Here is a 19,599-nt window from a genome sequence, read left to right on the forward strand (position 1 = left end):
ACGTGATGGTACGCATTTCCCCTCCTTACACGAGGCATCACAATAACGTTTCACCAGGGAACCCCGGTCAACTGCTGTTTGTGTATGAGAAATCGATTGGAAACTTTCCTCATGTCAGGACGTTGTAAGTGTCGCCACCGGCGCCAATCTTTTGTGAATTCTCTGAAAAGCTATATTTACATATCACAGCATCTTCTTCCTGTCAGTTAAATTTGGCGTCTGTAGCACGTCACCTTCGTGGTGTAGCAATTTTCATCGCCAGTAGTGTACCTCTCGTGGTTCAGTTGCGTAAAGTGCTGGGCAGCCGTCATGCTGAAACCACAAACGTTGTCGAACCTCCAGGGCAACATGCTGCAATGGTACCGGTAGTTACTGTTCCAAAAACCTTCGATATTTGCGCCCATTCAATTTGCCCTCGATAAACTAGGACCAACGAGTTTGTTCCTCTTGATGCCACCCATACGTCAACCGACCACGCACGTTGATGGTCAACCTGCCGTAATCAGTGGGGATTGTCTAGACGCCAGTAATGCATGTTAAGCCAGTTAACGCTAGCATTATTTGTGCATATAACTCATCGGAAAATAGAAACTCGCGAAGAACGTGGGGGCGTTTACATTTATTGACTTGCCCATTCACAAAACACTACCCGGTTATAGAAATCAGCGCCATGAAGTTCTTGATGCAGTGGCACTTGGTATGGGTGATACTTTTGACCACACAGTACTGTGACAGTACTACCCACAGACATTCCGTAATGGCTCTGTAATTGCCGGCCACTTATCCGTGGGTTGCGGCAGTGTGCGATTTGTGCTTTTACCAGTGGGGGCGGATGTATAATTACATATGTTACTAGCTTGGACCGTGGCGTTACCCATGATTAAACAGTTATTTATAAATAGATGTTAATGCCTAAACTAACTATTCACGCATATGCACTATCAGAAAAGCCATCCCTTGTTATAGCTTTAAAAGTACATTATAGGTAAAGCTTATTCACAAAATCATCTACATACAGGTATAGGACGGGAATTCAAAAAGTAAAGGCACATTTGTGAAAAGCTATACTTATTCTGATGGTAGAAAACTGAAACATGCGTTATTTTTCTACGTAACCTCCCTGGACTTCAATGCAGTTTTCCCGACGTTTTACGAGTTTTTTTTTTTTTTATTTCATCAGAAAATACGTTTTTCGGTTGCATCCGTTACCAATTTTGCACCACAGCAATGACGTCTTCATCACTTACAAATCTTCTTCCCTGTAGTGATTCCGTTGAGGGTCCAAACTTGTGAAAAACACTTGGACCCAGGTCTGTACTGTATGGTGGATGTTCCAGCACCTCGAATCTCAACTTCTTTATTGCGTCGGCTGTCCGTTTGGCAGAATGTGGACGAGCTTTATCTTGCTGCAGCGTGACACCGCTTCACATTTTTCCACGACGTTTGGATCTGATTGCAGGTTTTAGTTTCGTACGCAACACATCACATCCACCATACAATACAGACCTGGCTCTAAAGCCTCGTTTACGCTTGGGCGACGTCTTGCAACATTGTGGCATGCTACGGAAATGTGGCGTGCTTCGTCTTGTAGCATGCTACAACAGGCAACATCTTGCGGCGTATGTTGCATGCGGTAGGTTATTTTATACCAAAGCAACAGAATTTGTGCCACACGTGTGTCGGTGGCCTAACGGTAAATGTTCGCACAGGTACCGGACTGGTCACCACCCTGTGCCAGGGCCCGGGGTGGGAATTTCAGCCCCCAGCTGACCCAACTTTGCGGTACGACTGCTGCGGTATGACTGCGACACTACTTCCCTCGCAAGTAAACGGATGACGCACCTTAGACGAAAGCTACATTGACAAGATGAGAATGATGATTTAGTTCTAGTTTTACTCCAGTACGTGGGAAATAAACATATAAACATCCCAGGTTCGGATGCATAAACTAAAGCCTGACGAGGGGATGGTCTGATGCAGGGTGCAGAGGGGGGGGGGGGGGGGGGGATCCTCCCCATCCCCCCATCCCCCCATCCCCCGCCCTGCAAATCGCACATTGGGTTGCGGTACACTTCCGCTAGTACAGCTATTTCATTAGCTTCTCCTGATACACGTTTGCTTCGTTTCCTTTTGCACGTCTATATGGTGCCATCAGACGGAAAGGTGATCACAACCTTGTAAAAGAACGGACACTTGACACTTGAAAACTAGTTCCTCAAATATTTGTCTGATGCATTCCAATCTCTGTCTTCCCCCATGTTTTTACTCTCTATAGATCCCTCTAAATAGTCTGGAAGTTATTGCCTATTGTCTTAACGCAGGTCCTATCATCCCGTCTTCTTGCCATTATTTTCCATGTGCACCTTTCTTCGTACATTCTAAAGAGAACCTCGCCGTTTCTTACCTTGTAAGTCCATATAACTTCTAAAATACAAAAATTGGTTATGTTGGCATAATCTACAAACTAAGAGACATAACCCTACATTAAAGACTTAACACAACTAAAGTTAGAAACTCCGTGCACTGCCCTATCAAAAGTATCGACAATCCTATGTAACGTGGAACAGACCAAGAAACGTCACGTGAGGCGGATCCACCAGTACTAAAAATGTCGGGGAGTATAGCGTTGTCAGCATAAATTCAATAATAGCAGAATACGTCTGTCAGGAGGGCTCAGTCACTTGCAACGTGAGGTAGTCACTGGATGTTACCTGAGTAAAAAATTCACCAGACACATTCAACCCTTCTAAAACTGCCCAAATCGACTTTTTCTGATGTGACTGTCAAGTGGAAACACGAAGCAACAACCACAGTTAAACCAAGATGGCCGGCCGCTGTGGCCGAGCGGTTCTAGGTGCTTCAGTCCGGAACCGCGCTGCTGCTACGGTCGCAGGTCGAATCCTGCCTTGGGCATGGATGTGTGTGATGTTCTTAGATTAGTTAGGTTTAAGTGGTTCTAAGTCTAGAAGAATGATGATCTCAAATGTTAAGTCCCATAGTGCTCAGAGCCATTTGAACCATTTGGAACCAAGATGAGGCAGACTACTTGTGCTGACAGACACTGACCGTCAAGCACTACGGACGGTGGTTGTAAAAAATCCCATGACATCAATGAAAGGAACCACTCAGCAGTCCAGCTAGCAGAGTGATTGTGCCCAGTAAGTTGAGAAGTACGGAGAAGAACGGAGTACATTGGCCGAGCAGCCCGTCCTATGCCACACATTTCTGTAGTCAATGCTGAGCGATGCTTGTGATGTAAAGAGCGATACCATCACCATATGCTCTGTGGCCATTTTATGCAAGAATTTGGATGTGGCTCATACCTGGAAAACGTTACCTGGCGTCATATGAGGTGTCAATATTAAAGTCCGGAGGAGGTGGTGTTGCCTGATTAACGTGTGGTCCACTTATTGCGCTTAAGAAACTGCTAAATGCGGAAGGATATGAAAATATTTTACAGTTCGGAGACCGTGACTGTATTATCATGACATTGCACCTTAAAGCAGCATCTGCAAAGCAATGGTTTATGGGCAATAACATTCCATAACTAGACAGGCGTGCCCCAAGTCCCACTTGAACCCGGTGGTACATCTTTGGGATGACTTAGAGCATCTTCACTCCAGATCGCAGCCTCCAACATCACTTCCTTTTCGGGTTTCAGCTCTTGAGTAAGAATGGGCTGCCATTCTTCCACAGACATTCAGACACCACACTTAAAGTGTCTCATGGTATCATAAAGGAGAAGGGTAGACACACCCAAATTAAGGGTAAGTATACTTTTGATCGGAGCCCACCCGGTTAGCCGATCGGTCTAACGCACGGCTTTCCGGAGCTGGAGGGGCGTGTGGGCCCCGTCACGAATCCACCCGGCGGACTTGTGAGATCTGGTGAACCGGCCAGTCTGTGGAAGGGTTTGTAGGGGGTTTTCCACTGCCTCGGCGAATGTGGGCTAGTTACCCTTATTCCTCCTCTGCTACACTATGTCAGCGATTGCTGCGCAGACAAGTTCTCCACGTGCGCGTACACCACCATTGCTCTACCACGCAAACATAGCGGGGTTATACTCGTCTGGTGTGGGACGTTCCCTGGGAAGGGGGGGGGGGGGGGGGGAGGGAGGGGGGACAGCACAATAACGCTGGGTTCGGGGTGGGTTGGCGGAGGGGTGAAGGGGACTGCGGTAGTCGCCGTGGGGTTGTGGAGCACTGCGCGGCTGCGGTGAGGATGAAGCCTCTCCGTCGCTTCTTGGTCCCCAGTTAACATACATCATACATTTGATCACAAACTGTACGAGGGTTATACCGAAAATAAGGTACGATCAGACGCGAAATGTAAACCACTGCGAAAAGCCAATGAAGCTTTGCATGGATGTGTTGGCAGTGTCCCTAGTACGCCCATAGATCGCTTCAAGTCGCTCTTTTCACTTCTGAGCTAGCAGCCAGCACGTAAGAACGCCTAGAAAATAGTGTCTCCCGCCAAGTACGAGGGACTGGTGAGAATTTCGACTGAAGGTATGCAGCCCAGATAACATAACTGTCATGCATTCCCTTCTTCAAGACAATTCTTAGCCGCATTTTGCAGGGGAAATGCGTCTGCGATGGGAAGTGTTTGATAACCCATAATACAGCCCGTAAATGGCTCCCTCTGGGTTCCATCTGTGCTCCCATGAACCGCTAGCCATGAAGACAACATTTTGGCAGAGACACGAGCCGTAGACCAGCATAGAGAACTGGCGGAAAGCACTAGCGGCTGCCTTCTATATCGTGGGTACTGGAAAGTTTGTACAGCGTTACGACAGATGTCTAAGTCGGATCGGCGACTATGTAGATAACTAGCCGGGAGGTATAGCTAGCTATTGCAAATAAAACATTTTTCATTTTCACACAGATCTCCAGTGCGCGACCAATCGGACCTTACTTTGCGAATAGCTCTCGCATATGTCTTCAGGTGGCGTAAGTTACGGTGTGCAAATTACGCAGACTATTTTCATCCAGTATTTGTGAATGGGGGCACATACTAATTTCCAGTTACGTATATACTTTATTCAAAACGATATCGAAACTTTTTACTTGCGTAATGTCAAATATTTGACTTTGAAACGTCCCCTTTGAGAAATTAATGAATTACTGTGCTGGAAAACCTCTTACATTATTTGATTTTCAAACACTAAACTGACACACAATATTTTTAGCGCAACGCAGTCTGACTTTCAATAATCGCTACAAAAGAATGCCCCTGACTAACAATAACGTATACCTTTCATGAATCTCTTACCTCACAAAAATATTTGTCACTCGAACTACTGCAATACAGCGAGCGCCACTACTGCCAGCTAAATAAAAGATTCAAACTGCTGACGGCACTAACTACTGATAGGCATAGTTAGCAAATGAAAGGTTTTCATAGAGAACAAACAATGTATTTACCTTAACAGTGTTCAAAAGTCAAATCAGTTCATGACATCCAGTCTTACAAATTTAATGTCTCTGATGGACATAAGTCCAGATCATCCGCTCTCAAAACTCCGCCATCTCTCTCCCCACACCCACCACTGCTGGCGGCTCACCTCCAAATGCGCAGCGCTACGCGCTGTTAACAGCCAACTGCCCAACATTACAATGGCGACAATTCCAACAGTGCTAACTAGCCACAGACTGCTCACAACACAGCCAGTGATTTTCATACAGAGCGCTACGTGGCGTTACCAACATAAATACCTAAACAGCCTACTTACAACTTATTAACTCATTTGTGGAATGATCAGGTGTATGAAGCTGTCTTATACATGGGAGCTCGATTTCTAAAATTAAATGTACCCTGTTTTGTCTCTTTGGGAAGATAACTTTAATTTTAAGATTTGTTGTTACCAAAGTGCACAATATTTTGTTGCACAAGTTCAGCAAATTAATAATTTCCTTTTGCTTAAGCTTTGGTTTATTGTTATTCTGAAATATGTTGGAATGAAAATTTGTTGATTCCTTCTGGAATCACTGTTTCAGACTAAAAATTACTGTTGCTCGAAATACTCTTTTCCTCTGCTGGTGTTTTCAAATATAGCAAAATAACGGTGGTGGATGAGCCTTTACTCTGGATTATTACGTAGTTTCGAGTGTGACAATCCGCTGAGTGCAGCAAAGTGGACAACGTGAATATTTCATACGATGACAGTCGATGTGAGTTCATAACGCTGGAGGCGTACCGGAAGCGGAACGGCCGCGGGCGACGCACCGGAACGTGTGCTGCTCGAGCGTCACGTGACGCGCGCCGAGGGCGACGGTGGCGCTCCTGGCGGCGGGGGGCGTCGCGTCGCCTTAACTCAGTGCACTTCCCGCCACCGGCCCGCGCGCGCCGCAGCACGCAGCCCAGCGCGGTGATGTGAGAGGCGGGCAGCCAGTGAGCAGTCGCGTCACCTCTCGGCATGTTCGCCGCTCTGGTGCAGTGCGGGGGCGGCGGCGTCGGCGGTACCGCCTCCTGCTCCATCGCCGCCAAGGCCAGCGTCTCGGCCGCCGACGCCAACTGTCATTACGTCAAGGCGCGGGTCACGCCGAAAGAGGTGCGTGCTGCCGTCACACGGACTTGGCGCGCCCGCCTCACTCACTCTCCGCGTGTCCACTTGTCCGTGTCGCGAACTTCCTCGCGTCGTAGCCAGCCAGCTTTCCCCGTGTATCGGTCAGAATATCTTGGAGATCATAATGCCAACACGATAAACTAAAACTTTTTCCCACTGCAAAATCGCCCATAAATTCTAGAACTCCCATAACTGCTTTGAACTAAAAAAACTTACAATTTTCCATTTTTTAGGAGAACTCAAAGAAACTGCTTTTGAACGACAAGCAAAAATAAATATCTGCGCGTGACTTCTCAGGAAAAGCTACTACCGGAGAAGTCGTTCTTTGACAGTTTGTGTGCTGGGTTGCGAAAAAAAGATAGGTCGGTTCGCGGTAGGTGTGGCGACGCAATGTGGCTACATACCGTTTCGTGGTACAAACTGACACCCCTATCACTGTGCGTCAACCATTCACGCAACATAATTTCACATGGCGCTTAATCACTCACAAAATGTATCGTTGCTTGTGCTTGTTTTCTTACACTATCACTTACATAAGCTATAAAACTGACACATCGATTATGCTTCCCACTCTGCTCATGCCATCCACCCGTAACTTAGTTCACTCGTAACGCGGTGTACTGCGTTGCCGATCCGACATACCCCCATTAACTTCTCTTGTCGAAGTCCTCAAACTTAGGCGTATATTTTGCTGTAAAACGGAGGCAATTTTTTTAGGCGAATAAGAACTTCACGGTTACTTGTTGAAAGTAACACATGCTTGAAAAATGCTGCATTCACCGCTATAGGGCCAATTAATTAGCTGCCTGAATACATAAACTACAACGATGACACGCCAATGGCTCTATTTATAACTAGAAATACCTCTAGTGACATTACGTGGTATTTCATTATTCTGCAACTCTTGTCTTGTTCAGACATCAGGAGATTCTGTATTTCTTCAACCGGTGTAAATTACTAAGGTTACCAGCACTGTGTAAACATAAACTCAAATGCCTTTTCATTTAAAAACTATTGATAACATTCCCATCTATGGAGATCTCTCCTAAAAGCTTTACTTTCTCTAAAAGTAAACAAGCCCACGCAAGTTTTGGAATAGGTACCCCGATTCGCTCAAATATCACGTCATTCACGAGCACGGTTTAAACAGAATGGAATCGCTAAGCCTCTGTCCATTTGTGCACAGAATACTCCCTATATTGAGTGTAAAACAGAACATGAAGACCACTGCAACAGTTTACTTGCTCCGCATCGTGTTTCGGCGTCACTCTTGTTAGTCACAGTATACGAAACTCTGCGAAAAGAACACGCTGCGTCTGTGGATTTAATAATATAGAATTACAATTGTTCACGACCATTCGCTGTTTACATTCTGATGCTTTCGTTAGGGAATCGCTATCCGCGTTATCTAATCTCTCTTAGTCTCAAGTAGTTTCCTCAGCTCTTATTTTGGTGGTTATTTGGATGATTTCTTGTCGTAGATTGTTGTCGCGAATGGATTCAGTGATGTCCTGTCTGTGTGTTGCCGTAAAACGTGAAATCAGCTACTTTTATCACGTTTGATGAATTTGTTAAGCAGTTCTCTTGTCTGAAACCAGATTATTTATTCATACAATATTTATTGACTTCGATATGAACGAGTCCTCTTCTTACCGCATCAGTTATTCGTCTAAAGCACAAAGGAAACAGCATCCGACAGTTTTTCGCCTTCTGATGTCATTGTAATAATCTGCCTTTATATTCATAACATACCAAGCTATTACATTATTCGAAGTTGATTACGTGATTGAAAAGGTTGTTTGTAGCGTACCGTTGTATACTTAGAGGACTTGGTAAAAAAATAATCATAGAGCTATCATTTGGATAGGAATCCATATCTCTCTGTCACAGCACCAAACGTGTAAAATAATACGTTCCACTGTTCCTTGTCTGCTGGGTGATAAAGCGCTACCAGTTAACGTTGGTAAATGTCACAGCTGTAGGCAAGAAACTGAAGTAACAATACCCACATAATACGGAAAAAGAATTCGGACAGCTGGTGGAATAAGAGACAGTGCGTAACATGATACTTGAAACTAACGTTTCACCTGTGCCTTGGCACTGTACATTGCCATAATGTCAGTCTTCTGGTTACATATACAATAGCGGTAGTTACGAGAGACAAAAAGTTACTTTTATTCTTCAACACACAATACACGGGCAGACAGGAGACGGTTTTGCTCCTGTAGCACGGAGACAGTATGTTTCCCGATTACGGCTTCCTATCTCAAACGATATCTATTCGGTCTGCTCAGAAAAATTCAAAGTAATTGGATCTTTGAAATACCCGTTATAGTCAGGGCTTGAAAGGTATCGGTCTGATTTAGAGACTGACCATTTACAGGAAAATGTATAGCAACGAAAAGTTGGTTCACAACAATTATGTTGTACTGAGCAGCTGAGTCATAGTAGCACTCAGCCGTCATACAATCATGCCAGGCAACAAAGTGTGGAAAAATGAAATGCAAATATCACGTAGACGGCCCAGCCATAAAGCAAGAGGTAGACTGCGGTTTACTTAAAAAATATTAGTGTGCTGGAAGGTTACCTAAGAAATGATCTGTGAAGTACCGGAACACTGTTTCAGTATATGCAATCGATACACTCATTGCGAACGAAACCATAGTTCTGAGTTCCTTTTGCGGTTTATTGGTATCACTGTATGCTGTTCTTGCAAAGACAGAAATGTAAACCAGGATGTAAGACGATTGAGCGATATCATTGTGACTAGGAGGCTTGATTGCTTGTACTTCTAACATTCATTTAATCCATTCATTAGGTTATTCAAAAATGTGAGTAGGTACTAGTTCAGTACACTCCACCAGCAGTTGTCGCTACTGCTGCCGGACCCACAAAGCGCAGGAACACTCCCAAGAGAGACGGCACCCTACATACGGCTTTAATATTATGTTTCATAAGCCATCCACAGGAATACGTGATTGCGTGTTCTGTTATCACAAAAAGAGGTCAAAATATTCAATAACGTTTAGAACTATCTTTTTTCCTTGGTGTATTTGTTTCTACGTTTCATCATCTATTTGTCGAAAGTATATGCATAAATCTATTAACGATCCGCATTTTCCGTTTCATTTAGAAGTTTTCTCACTTGTGTGCCTCGTATAATACCCGATTACATACGTTAAATTCTCTCTCCTTGCATTATATGTTGTTTCCTCTCAGATTTCTGTACATTATTTCAAAGTAACTTCCTAATTATAATGATACATCGTTTTAAAAAGATGAGAAGGCACTGACAGAGAAATGCATATATTCATCTCAATTTTCACGAAAGGAGAAGGTTTTTAAAACTCAGCGGAAACCAGTGTTGGCACAGAGAGACAACTTCGCTACCGCACAGTTGACAGTGATAAGTATGCAGTGGAAAAATATGTCATGTACATGGAAAGCTTCAGCCTGCTTGAAGGAATCGATTTGTTCCTCCGTTTTGATGTCGTATTTAACGATAACTGTTCAACGTGAAAATTACTTGCACTGATAGAAATATGATTCTTTGGGCAGTGTGTTGACGATCTATCCATCCAGAAAGCAATTTTTTTTTGCACTGACCACAAAACAATTTTCGACTCCATTCATGTCACTTCATTTTAGTATTACACTTATGAAAGTTTTTTTGAGCGGTGTAAAACAAAAAATGTGTGAAACCGCGGAAATGTGGGCTGAAATGTCAGTGCGCCCTTTACAGATTACGGTCATTTTGAAACTTCGTTATCAACTCGATAAGGATTTAAAAGTTACCAGCGAACGCATGCCTTGTATATTCATTCAGGGAAACGTCGTCCTTAGATTTCACACCACAATTTTCATTAAATAATCCATACATACTATAAAAATATATGTATATATGTGTGCATACTCCACATCAATTGGACCGATTTCAAACAGACTTCCTAGACATATCCCTTACTGTTAGGCAACGATCACTGTGGGAGCAAGAACCACTTACATATCATAGTTCAAGAGATATCACGTCATAAGGACTAAGACAAGTGAAAAACTGCCGCATTATCCACAACGTTTAAATTTATTACTTCTTTGATACTCATTCTATCTGTAACGTATTTCGCTGACACTATCCAAATACGCCGCTCAATATAATTACACAAATGTATCATTATACGACACATAATTAAAGAGATATGACGTCATAAACACTGAGAAACTTGACAAAATGCCGCATCATCCATGAAGTTGTAATACATTTATACGTTATTGCTGAGACACTTCTACAGTCGTTTTAAGTTAGGGAAATTTCTGACGCCTAGCAGCACTTTCGACCACTTTTAACTGGGAAGCGCAAACGGCTGTAGGCGAAAACGACAGCAGTCTATAGATCTATGAAGAGACGTTGCTATATAGACATTTACAAAATTTCGTCGTACTGATGCGAAACAGCTGCTCTCAACGTACAGAAACTATTCTGGAATATTTTCCTTGATTTGAATACTGTACTTATACATTTGTACATTATGCGTATTTCTTTGTACAAATTTTTCATAATTTCAAAGTTGTTTTTTCGAATACATGGAAACGAAATTTATTCGATACTTCATACGAACACACTTCTGTTTTTGTTTGCATTTCTTACAGAAAACTGGCAAATGACTACCCAGGCAATGCCACGTTTGTTAGCTAGTAATGTAATAAATCCGTTGTTACAACTTTTTTTTTTATTAAAATGACCAAACATTTGTAAAACAAAGTAATAGCACTTTATACCGGCCATGGCTCTCTTTGGCAATTAGACAATGCTGGATACATATTGTACCTCAATCATGAAATTAAATTTTATTCCATATGCTCCACTACGCTTCATTTTATTACAAACCAGTTATTGGTTCTTCGAGGTTTTTCAGATAGCTAACGCAAACACATAATAATGTATAGCGCATGTAAATAGTATAAACAAAGGAATCCCATATCTTACGAACTTCGTCTCGTTTTTCCTTCGATTCTGACCGAAAATTAGGTGGACTAATATTCACTGATTCCACCAGCGGTGCGCAAAACCTTGTGGGATACAGCTCTCCAAAATTTCGACTCTAAAAAGCCAGGACATACGGCGAACAGAAGCACGACGTCCAGGAAGTAGTCAAACTATGCAAAGCTAACTATAGAAAAGCGTCTACCAGCATTTTCGTTTGTGTGCATTTTGAAGAATTGTTGCCATCGTTACAATTTGTCTTAATACTCGTATTCATTTTTAGATGATCGCTACAGACGTGACTACGGGGTTTCCGAGAGATTCGTAAATTGTGCTAACATACAGCTTAAATATAAAATTGTTTGTCTTATGAAACCTGCTCCCTGTTGGATATGTCCACAGAATTATGTACGAAATAGAATGAAACTTCCGATACATTGCATCGGCTGTGTTGGTCACTTGCTTCCGTATACGAACTTGCTTGGAACAACTTGCTATGCGTGAAGATAGTTATTTAAAAAGCGACAAAGGTTTCCGTTTAAGAGCGATGACCTCACCCTCTCCGCCCCACCCCCCCTCCAAAAAAATCTTCTTTCTTTTTAACATAGGAGTAAACTATACATAATTATTGAACGAATCGTACAGAGAGATACTTCATTTTTTTAATTTCACAATTAAAAGAACAATGAAATACATATTAAAACACTAAATACAAAAGTAATACATATTACAACACTAAATACAAAAGTAATTTTTCACTTCTATTCTATAGGCACTATATGTATTTATAACTTATTAACTGAGTCGTGAAATACTCTGAGCTTTAGCAACATTGAATCTGATAATTTCGGTAACACCAAAAATGGTCATCAGGCGTAAAGGGGAACTTCGACATTTCCTTTCCCAGTGGAAGATAACAACGGAATCGTTAGGTATTTCTAAAGTAATGTCGTACCTGCATTGTTAATTAACATAAGAAATACTTAATTGTCATGGATTTTCCAAACGTCCTTGTATTCTCCCGGAAGAACTGTCTGACAAAGAATCTCTCTAGTGGCGTCAGCTGATGTACCAAAAATGGAGATATATTTTGAAAGCCAATAGACACCTGATCTTTGTATTTCCTGAGGTATGTAACTTGAATCATATTTTACACTTCTTTATACGAACTTTACGACGAGCTAACGCATGAGAGAGGACTGGGAACTTTGACGGCAAGTATACATTAATTTTGCCTGTCATGAACAACGTCGATACTTATTTGTATCAACATTTCGGATTATAGCTTCTTTGCCGTATTTACTTAAAGCATTACCTCCAAAAAAATTCAAAAGCCACGACAATACGTTTATGATAGGTGTTCGGTATACCCAGTGATCGATTTCGGACGTAGGTCCCTCACTACATGGCGTTGCTACATTGCGGACATACCAAAAATGTAGCTAAATACACGACGACGTGTTTAACTGTGTAGCTACAAAATAGTATATTACCTGCTACAAAACGCAAACCCTAAGATAAATGTTATTCTAGTAGCAGACAAAAGTTTGAATTCAGTTTAAAATTTCCGTATTTTATTCTTTATCAGATTTTGCGCCAAAGTTAGATGGACTGATTTGTACCAAATCTTTGGTTTTGAAGTATCAAAAACATTAAGTTTTACTCCTGTCTTAATAAGACCTAGACTGCACGAGCAATTTTTTCCCACCATTCTTCTGACTGGTTTGACGCGGTCCACCATGAATTCCTTTCCTGTGCCAACGACCAGCCTCTTCATCTTAGCGTAGCACTTGCAACTTACTCCCTCAATTATTTTCTGTATGTATTCCAATCTCTGTCTTTTCCTACAGTCTTTACCCATTGCAGATCCTTCTAGTACCATGGAAGTTGTCCCTGGTGTCTAAACAGGTGTTCTATCATCCTGTCCTTCCTTCTTGTCAGTGTTTTCCATATATTCCTTTTCTCTCCGATTTTGCGCAGAGCCTCCTCATACGTTACCTTATCAGTCCACCTAATTTCCATTATTCTTTTGTAGCAACGTAACTCAAATGCTTCGATTCTCTTCTTTTCCGTGTTTCTCACAGTCCATGCTTCACTACCATGCAATGCTGTGCTCCAAGCGTACGTTCTCAGAAACTGCTTTCTCAGATTAAGACCTATGATTGATATTAGAAGACTTTTCTTGGCCAGGAATACCCTTTTTGCCAGTGCCAGTCTGCTTTTGATGGCTTCCTTGCCCCGTTCGTCATTGGTTATTTTGCTGGCTAGGTAGCAGTATTTTTTAAATTCACTTACTGCTTGACCATCAGGCCTAATAAGTTTCTGGCCGTTTTCATTTCTGCTGCTTCCCATTACTTTGGTCTTTCTTCGATTTACTCTCAATCCATATTATGTACTCGTTAGATAACTTATTCCATTCAGCATATCCTGTAATTCTTCTTCACTTCCACTGAGAATACCAATGTCGCCAGCGAGACTTATACTTTATGTCCTTTCACCTTGAGTTTTAATTATACTCTTGAACCTCTTTTATTTCCATTATTGCTTCTTCGATGTAGAAATTGAACAATAGGGGCGAAAGACTACATCCCTGTTTCACACGCTTTTTAATCAGAGCACTTCATCCATTGTCTTCCACTCTCATTATTCCCTCTTGGATCTTGTACATGTTGTATATTACCCATGTCTTCCTATAGTTTACCCTATATTCCTCAGAATTTCTAAAATCTTGTGCCCATTTACACTATCGAACGTTTTTTCCAGGTCGACAAATCCTCAGAGGAATTTAAGCTCTTTAAAAGCAGAATTTTCATCAGGATATCGACTCGCAGAATTCGAAATGTATCGTTAATATGACAAATTACACATATTCGTAAGAGGAGGCATAGTGTTTAACTTTATGTAGCTGCGGTAGGCATATGCTTTAGAAAATATTTGTAATTTTTTAATCAGTGTGACCATCTCTTGTAAGGTGTCTTTAACAGGTTTGAAATCTTATATTTTGCAGGAACGCTCGTCTCGGACATTTTACTGAATAGCCTCACTTTATTACGTTAATGTTAGTGCTGAGGATGGCCTCTTGCACACGACTGAAAATTAAGAGTGTAATCAACTATGTTATCAGCTTCCAGATTCGTTACGGAAGATCTTTTACTCCCACAAATGACCTATAAAGCATTCAGCCGAGCAAAATCGTCTGGTCGATACTTGATGGAAAAATGGTTTCTCCGCGCAGAGGAAAGTTTTAAGTACTTTAATCCGTCGGAACCGAAGTTCTTTCACGAAAATGTTACTCTGTATCTCAGTAAAGGGAGCTTTTATAACCACGCAGCACAGAAGCACCAAAATGCACTGCTTAGTTCCCCTAGTTGCCCAGATAAAGGCTAGAAGTAAATGCTTTACTTCTGGTTTCCAGTAGCTTTAAGCGATTTTTTATGTAATTCTTGGAATCTTCAATATGAAAGCTCTGACTTACGGAAGCACACTGCAGAGCCATGAAGGTTATTTATATGCGTGGAATTTGTAGTAAACATTCAAAATCGAAAATTTCTTTATCGTTAAACAAACTTGCTGAGTATGCACGGATCTTCTATTATTAGCATTCGCTGCTATTACTGGCTTCATGTTGCAAAATTTTCCGTTGCCAAGCATGTAATTCCACATTAGCCCTAACAGGAATTAAATACAAATGAATTTCCAAGAGGATACTTTATTTGTATATGAACAGAATTAGTGATTATCACTGCTTTATTTTTACCCATACACCATATTACACGTGAACCTGAACTGCGGAATACATTTGTTTGCACGGGTTTCAAAAGTGGTTAATTTATGCATTTATGCACCTTTCCCTCTTCGAAGTATGAAGATAGGAATGTTTATCGCCAATGAATTATCACCCAGGATAGGTGTTGTTGTCTGCAACAAGTTATATGGGCAATGTCTAGAAGAATGTAAATTGGATTCTTATTAATAATTAGCTACCTGACGATAAAATAAATACTTGTGAATAACATGCAATTCCTCTGCATCAACTGAGAACAAAAAACGTGGGAATGTGCTTTAATTGCAAGATAAATTAGTTTATTTCATGACCAGTTTCGACAATGACTATTTGTCATTCTCACATTCGCTAGAATCATAATTACACATCAGCCTCGATCCTGAGGGCATGCTCCAGTACAGCCCCACAATGGTTTATCAGATATATAAAATAGCCATAGTACCAATAAGGAGTACAGGAGCAAAAAGAGGTACATCAGTACAGATTATGCGTCTACGACAACTCAGGATGACAATTAGTTACAGTCGAAACTGGTCATGAAACCAACTATTTCACCTCAAATGATGGCTTCTGATATAATAAAGCGCAGCAATTTTATTAAATCTACTGAATCCGACATTGTAACCTCATTTACTTTGCACTATTGTGTCAGTTCTGCACCTTCCTACTATTTTGGACCGAAAATGTTTCACTATAACTATGCCATTTACGAAGCATCTCACTTAGCCATGTAATTAGTTTTTCTCCAGGTCCTCTTGTCCCATATTAAGAGATTGGTTATTTTAGTACACCGGATGTCAGAGAACAAGGGGTTTGCTGGATTTTGTACAGAGAAGACAGTTTCGATGGTACAAACTAAAAATAATGGGTCACATACACTTATCGACCAGAACTTTATGATCACGTATCTAATAGCCGGTAGGTCCATCTTTGGCACCACATCTGCACACACACACACACACACACACACACACACACACACACACACACACACACGTCACCTAATTCCGGGGAAGGGGCGATGAACTCCGATGCCACATTCAAACACATATCAAATGTGTTCAGGTTCAGATCTGGCGAGTTTAGTTTAGTACATCAATTGTCACTGTGTTCCTCAAACCACTCCATCATGCTCCTGGACATGTGACATGGCGCATTGTCTTGTTGGAACATGCCAGTGCTGTCGGGAAACATGATCGCCACGAAGGTGTTGACGTGGTCTTCAACCACTTTACGATACTCCTTGGCCGTCATTGTGCGTTGCACAAGCTCCACTGGAACAACGGATTCACGCGTGAATCTTCCCTGGAACATAATAGAGGCGTCACCAGCTCGTCTCCCTGTCAACATACAGATATCGGGGAGCTGTTGGCCTGGAAGACAACGTATTCCCACGCTCCCATCGGCATAGTGAAGCAACACCATTTCAACCATGGTTACTGACGTCGTGTTTTTAACATTGGCACATGAATGGGTCGTCGAAAGCGGAGACTCATCGTTACGAGCGTTCGGTGCATTGTGTGTTCAAACACACTTATAGTCTTCCCGGCAATAAAGGCTAATATTAGTTCACATCTACATCTACATACATACTCCGCAATCCACCATACGGTGCGTGGCGGAGGGCACCTCGAACCACAACTAGCATCTTCTCTCCCTGTTCCACTCACAAACAGAACGAGGGAAAAATGACTGCCTATATGCCTCTGTACGAGCTCTAATCTCTCTTATCTTTGTGGTATTTACGCGAAATGTACGTTGGCGGCAGTAAAATTGTACTGCAGTCAGCCTCAAATGCTGGTTTTCTAAATTTCCTCAGTGACGATTCACGAAAACAACGCCTCCTTTCCTCTAGAGACTCCTACCCGAGTTCCTGAAGCATTTCCGTAACACTCGCGTGATGATCAAACCTACCAGTAACAAATCTAGCAGCCCGTCTTTGAATTGCTTCTATGTCCTCCCTCAATCCGACCTGATAGGGATCCCAAACGCTCGAGCAGTAGTCAAGAATAGGCCATATTAGGGTTTTATAAGCCGTCTCCTTTACAGATGAACCACATCTTCCCAAAATTCTATCAATGAACCTAAGACGACTATCCGCCTTCCCCAAAACTGCCATTACATGCTTGTCACACCTCATATCGCTCTGCAATGTTGCGCCCAAATATTTAATCGACGTGACTGTGTCAAGCGCTACACTACTAATGGAGTATTCAAACATTACAGGATTATTTTTCCTATTCATCTGCATTAATTTCCATTTATCTATATTTAGAGTTAGCTGCCATTCTTAACACCAATCACAAATCCTGCCCAAGTCATCTTGTATCCTCCTACAGTCACTCAACGACGACACCTTCCCGTAAACCAAAGAATCATCAGCAAGCAGCCGCACATTGCTATCCAACCTATCCAAAAGATCATTTATGTAGATAGAAAACAACAGCGGAGCTACCACACTTCTCTGGGGCACTCCAGATGATACCCTCACCTCCGATGAACACTCACCACCGAGGACAACGTACTGAGTTCCTCCACAGTTCACCACCTGTCCTACGTATTTTACCAGTCTGTTCAGCCTACCAAGTTAGACTTCTGTAATGAGGAGTTGACGCACAACCTCATATCGTCTGGACGTGGTTTCGCCACATGTTGAAGACACTCACCACAGCAGTCCTCGAACACCCGACAAGACGTGCAGTTTCCGGAATACTCGTGCTGAGCCGCAGGGCCTCATAATCAGCCCTCGGTCAGACTCAGATCGCGCGCCTTCCCCATTCTGCGCAAGGACAGCACGCTCACTAATACTATCGCACAGACGGGTTTATATCGATAGTAGGTCGGTGGTCATAATGGTCTGGCTGATCGTTTTAAAGAGAAGGTGGTGCTGTCCTTGTGTGGACGATCAGTGCGCATCGGATATCGGGCACCATGGGCATTGCCCGAGCGGTAGAACAGTGCTTAGCTGCAAACTGAGGAGACGGGAGCGCGTGTGAAGCGCTATCCTGTCGTCGCTGCCGTAAATAGATGCTGCTCCATGTGAAGCTACCACAATTAAGCCATTGGTGACGCAGGCAGCCGCGCGCCGTGTAGCTCCCGCCCATCTCATGCCCAACGAATGACGTTCAGGGATGACGACTGTTTCTGCAGTCCACGGACCGTCGTCACCATGCGTATCAGCTGTCCCACAGAAGAGACGTGTCCGGTGTTGCAGCTCCAGACACTCGTCCGGCCATCAATGGATATCAGATGTCCTATCTAGCAAACGTTAAAAATGCTATGTTTATGACTCGTTATGCCGAAGAATGTTAAAGATAACGCTGTACTGTACAGAGAGCTGTCATCTTTGAGTGGCTGTAGGAGGGTACTGGATGACTTAGGGAGAATATCGATTTGGTTGACGAACCGCAGCTTGCTTTAAAGGCGGCAGAACGTAAGTTAATGCAGATGAGTAGGAGAAACAACCAGCTAATGTTCGAATACAATATTAGTGATGTGCTCCTTGACACAGTTACGTAGATTAAATATCAGGCATAACGTTACAGAGCAACATGAAATACGTGGTTATTAGTTCAAAATGGTTCAAATGGCTCTGAGCACTATGCGACTTAACTTCTGAGGTCATCAGTCGCCTAGAACGTAGAACTAATTAAACCTAACTAACCTAAGGACATCACACATATCCATGCTCGAGGCGGGATTGGAACCTGCGACAGTAGCGGTCGCTCGGATCCAGACTGTAGCGCCTAGAACCGCACGGCCACTCAAGCCGGTGGAGGGGGGGGGGGACATAACATGTAGTCAAATCATCGACTCCGTGTTTGTCTCACCGAACTTCACTACGCAAAACAATTACAGGGTCATTTCTTCGAAGCGCCGTAGCTGTCTCCCACTGCGTAGTTCGAAATTTGGAGCATAGACGCCCATAGCATTCTACTGTAATGATGCAAAAGCGTGGCGCCCTGCAACGTTATCTTCAGGCTAGGCAACGCTTTAAACAGCAAAGCGTCGCTAATGCGAAAAGAAATACCAGGCCTCAGAAATTCATGTGAGGCGTAGTGGGGGCTAATGATGTCACGCTGATGTCACGTTGTTACCCCCTCTTATTCACACAGCCAGCCACACTTCATCCATTTTTCTGACGCATCTGCGACAAGGGTCAGAAATATCACTCCCAGGCTTGGAATCACACGGTTCCTGTATGGGTGGCCGAGGAAAATATTTCAGCACGCCACTGTTTAAAAATGACATGAAAATGCCTTAGGGGGG

At 42.7% G+C, this 19,599-nt stretch overlaps 1 protein-coding gene across 1 annotated transcript in view; it reads left to right on the forward strand.

Moving 5' to 3' along the window:
- The first annotated feature begins 6,341 nt into the window (after window positions 1–6,341).
- The window catches only part of LOC126322244 (uncharacterized), a 700,988-nt gene continuing 687,730 nt past the window's right edge, over window positions 6,342–19,599 (forward strand). The window contains exon 1 of the mRNA XM_049994273.1: window positions 6,342–6,550. Within this exon, the coding sequence (XP_049850230.1) occupies window positions 6,416–6,550 (135 nt within the window). The 5' untranslated portion in view covers window positions 6,342–6,415. The remainder of the gene's footprint in view (window positions 6,551–19,599) is intronic.

The sequence above is a fragment of the Schistocerca gregaria genome, chromosome 2, assembly GCF_023897955.1.
Source record: "Schistocerca gregaria isolate iqSchGreg1 chromosome 2, iqSchGreg1.2, whole genome shotgun sequence".
Classification (NCBI taxonomy): domain Eukaryota; kingdom Metazoa; phylum Arthropoda; class Insecta; order Orthoptera; family Acrididae; genus Schistocerca; species Schistocerca gregaria.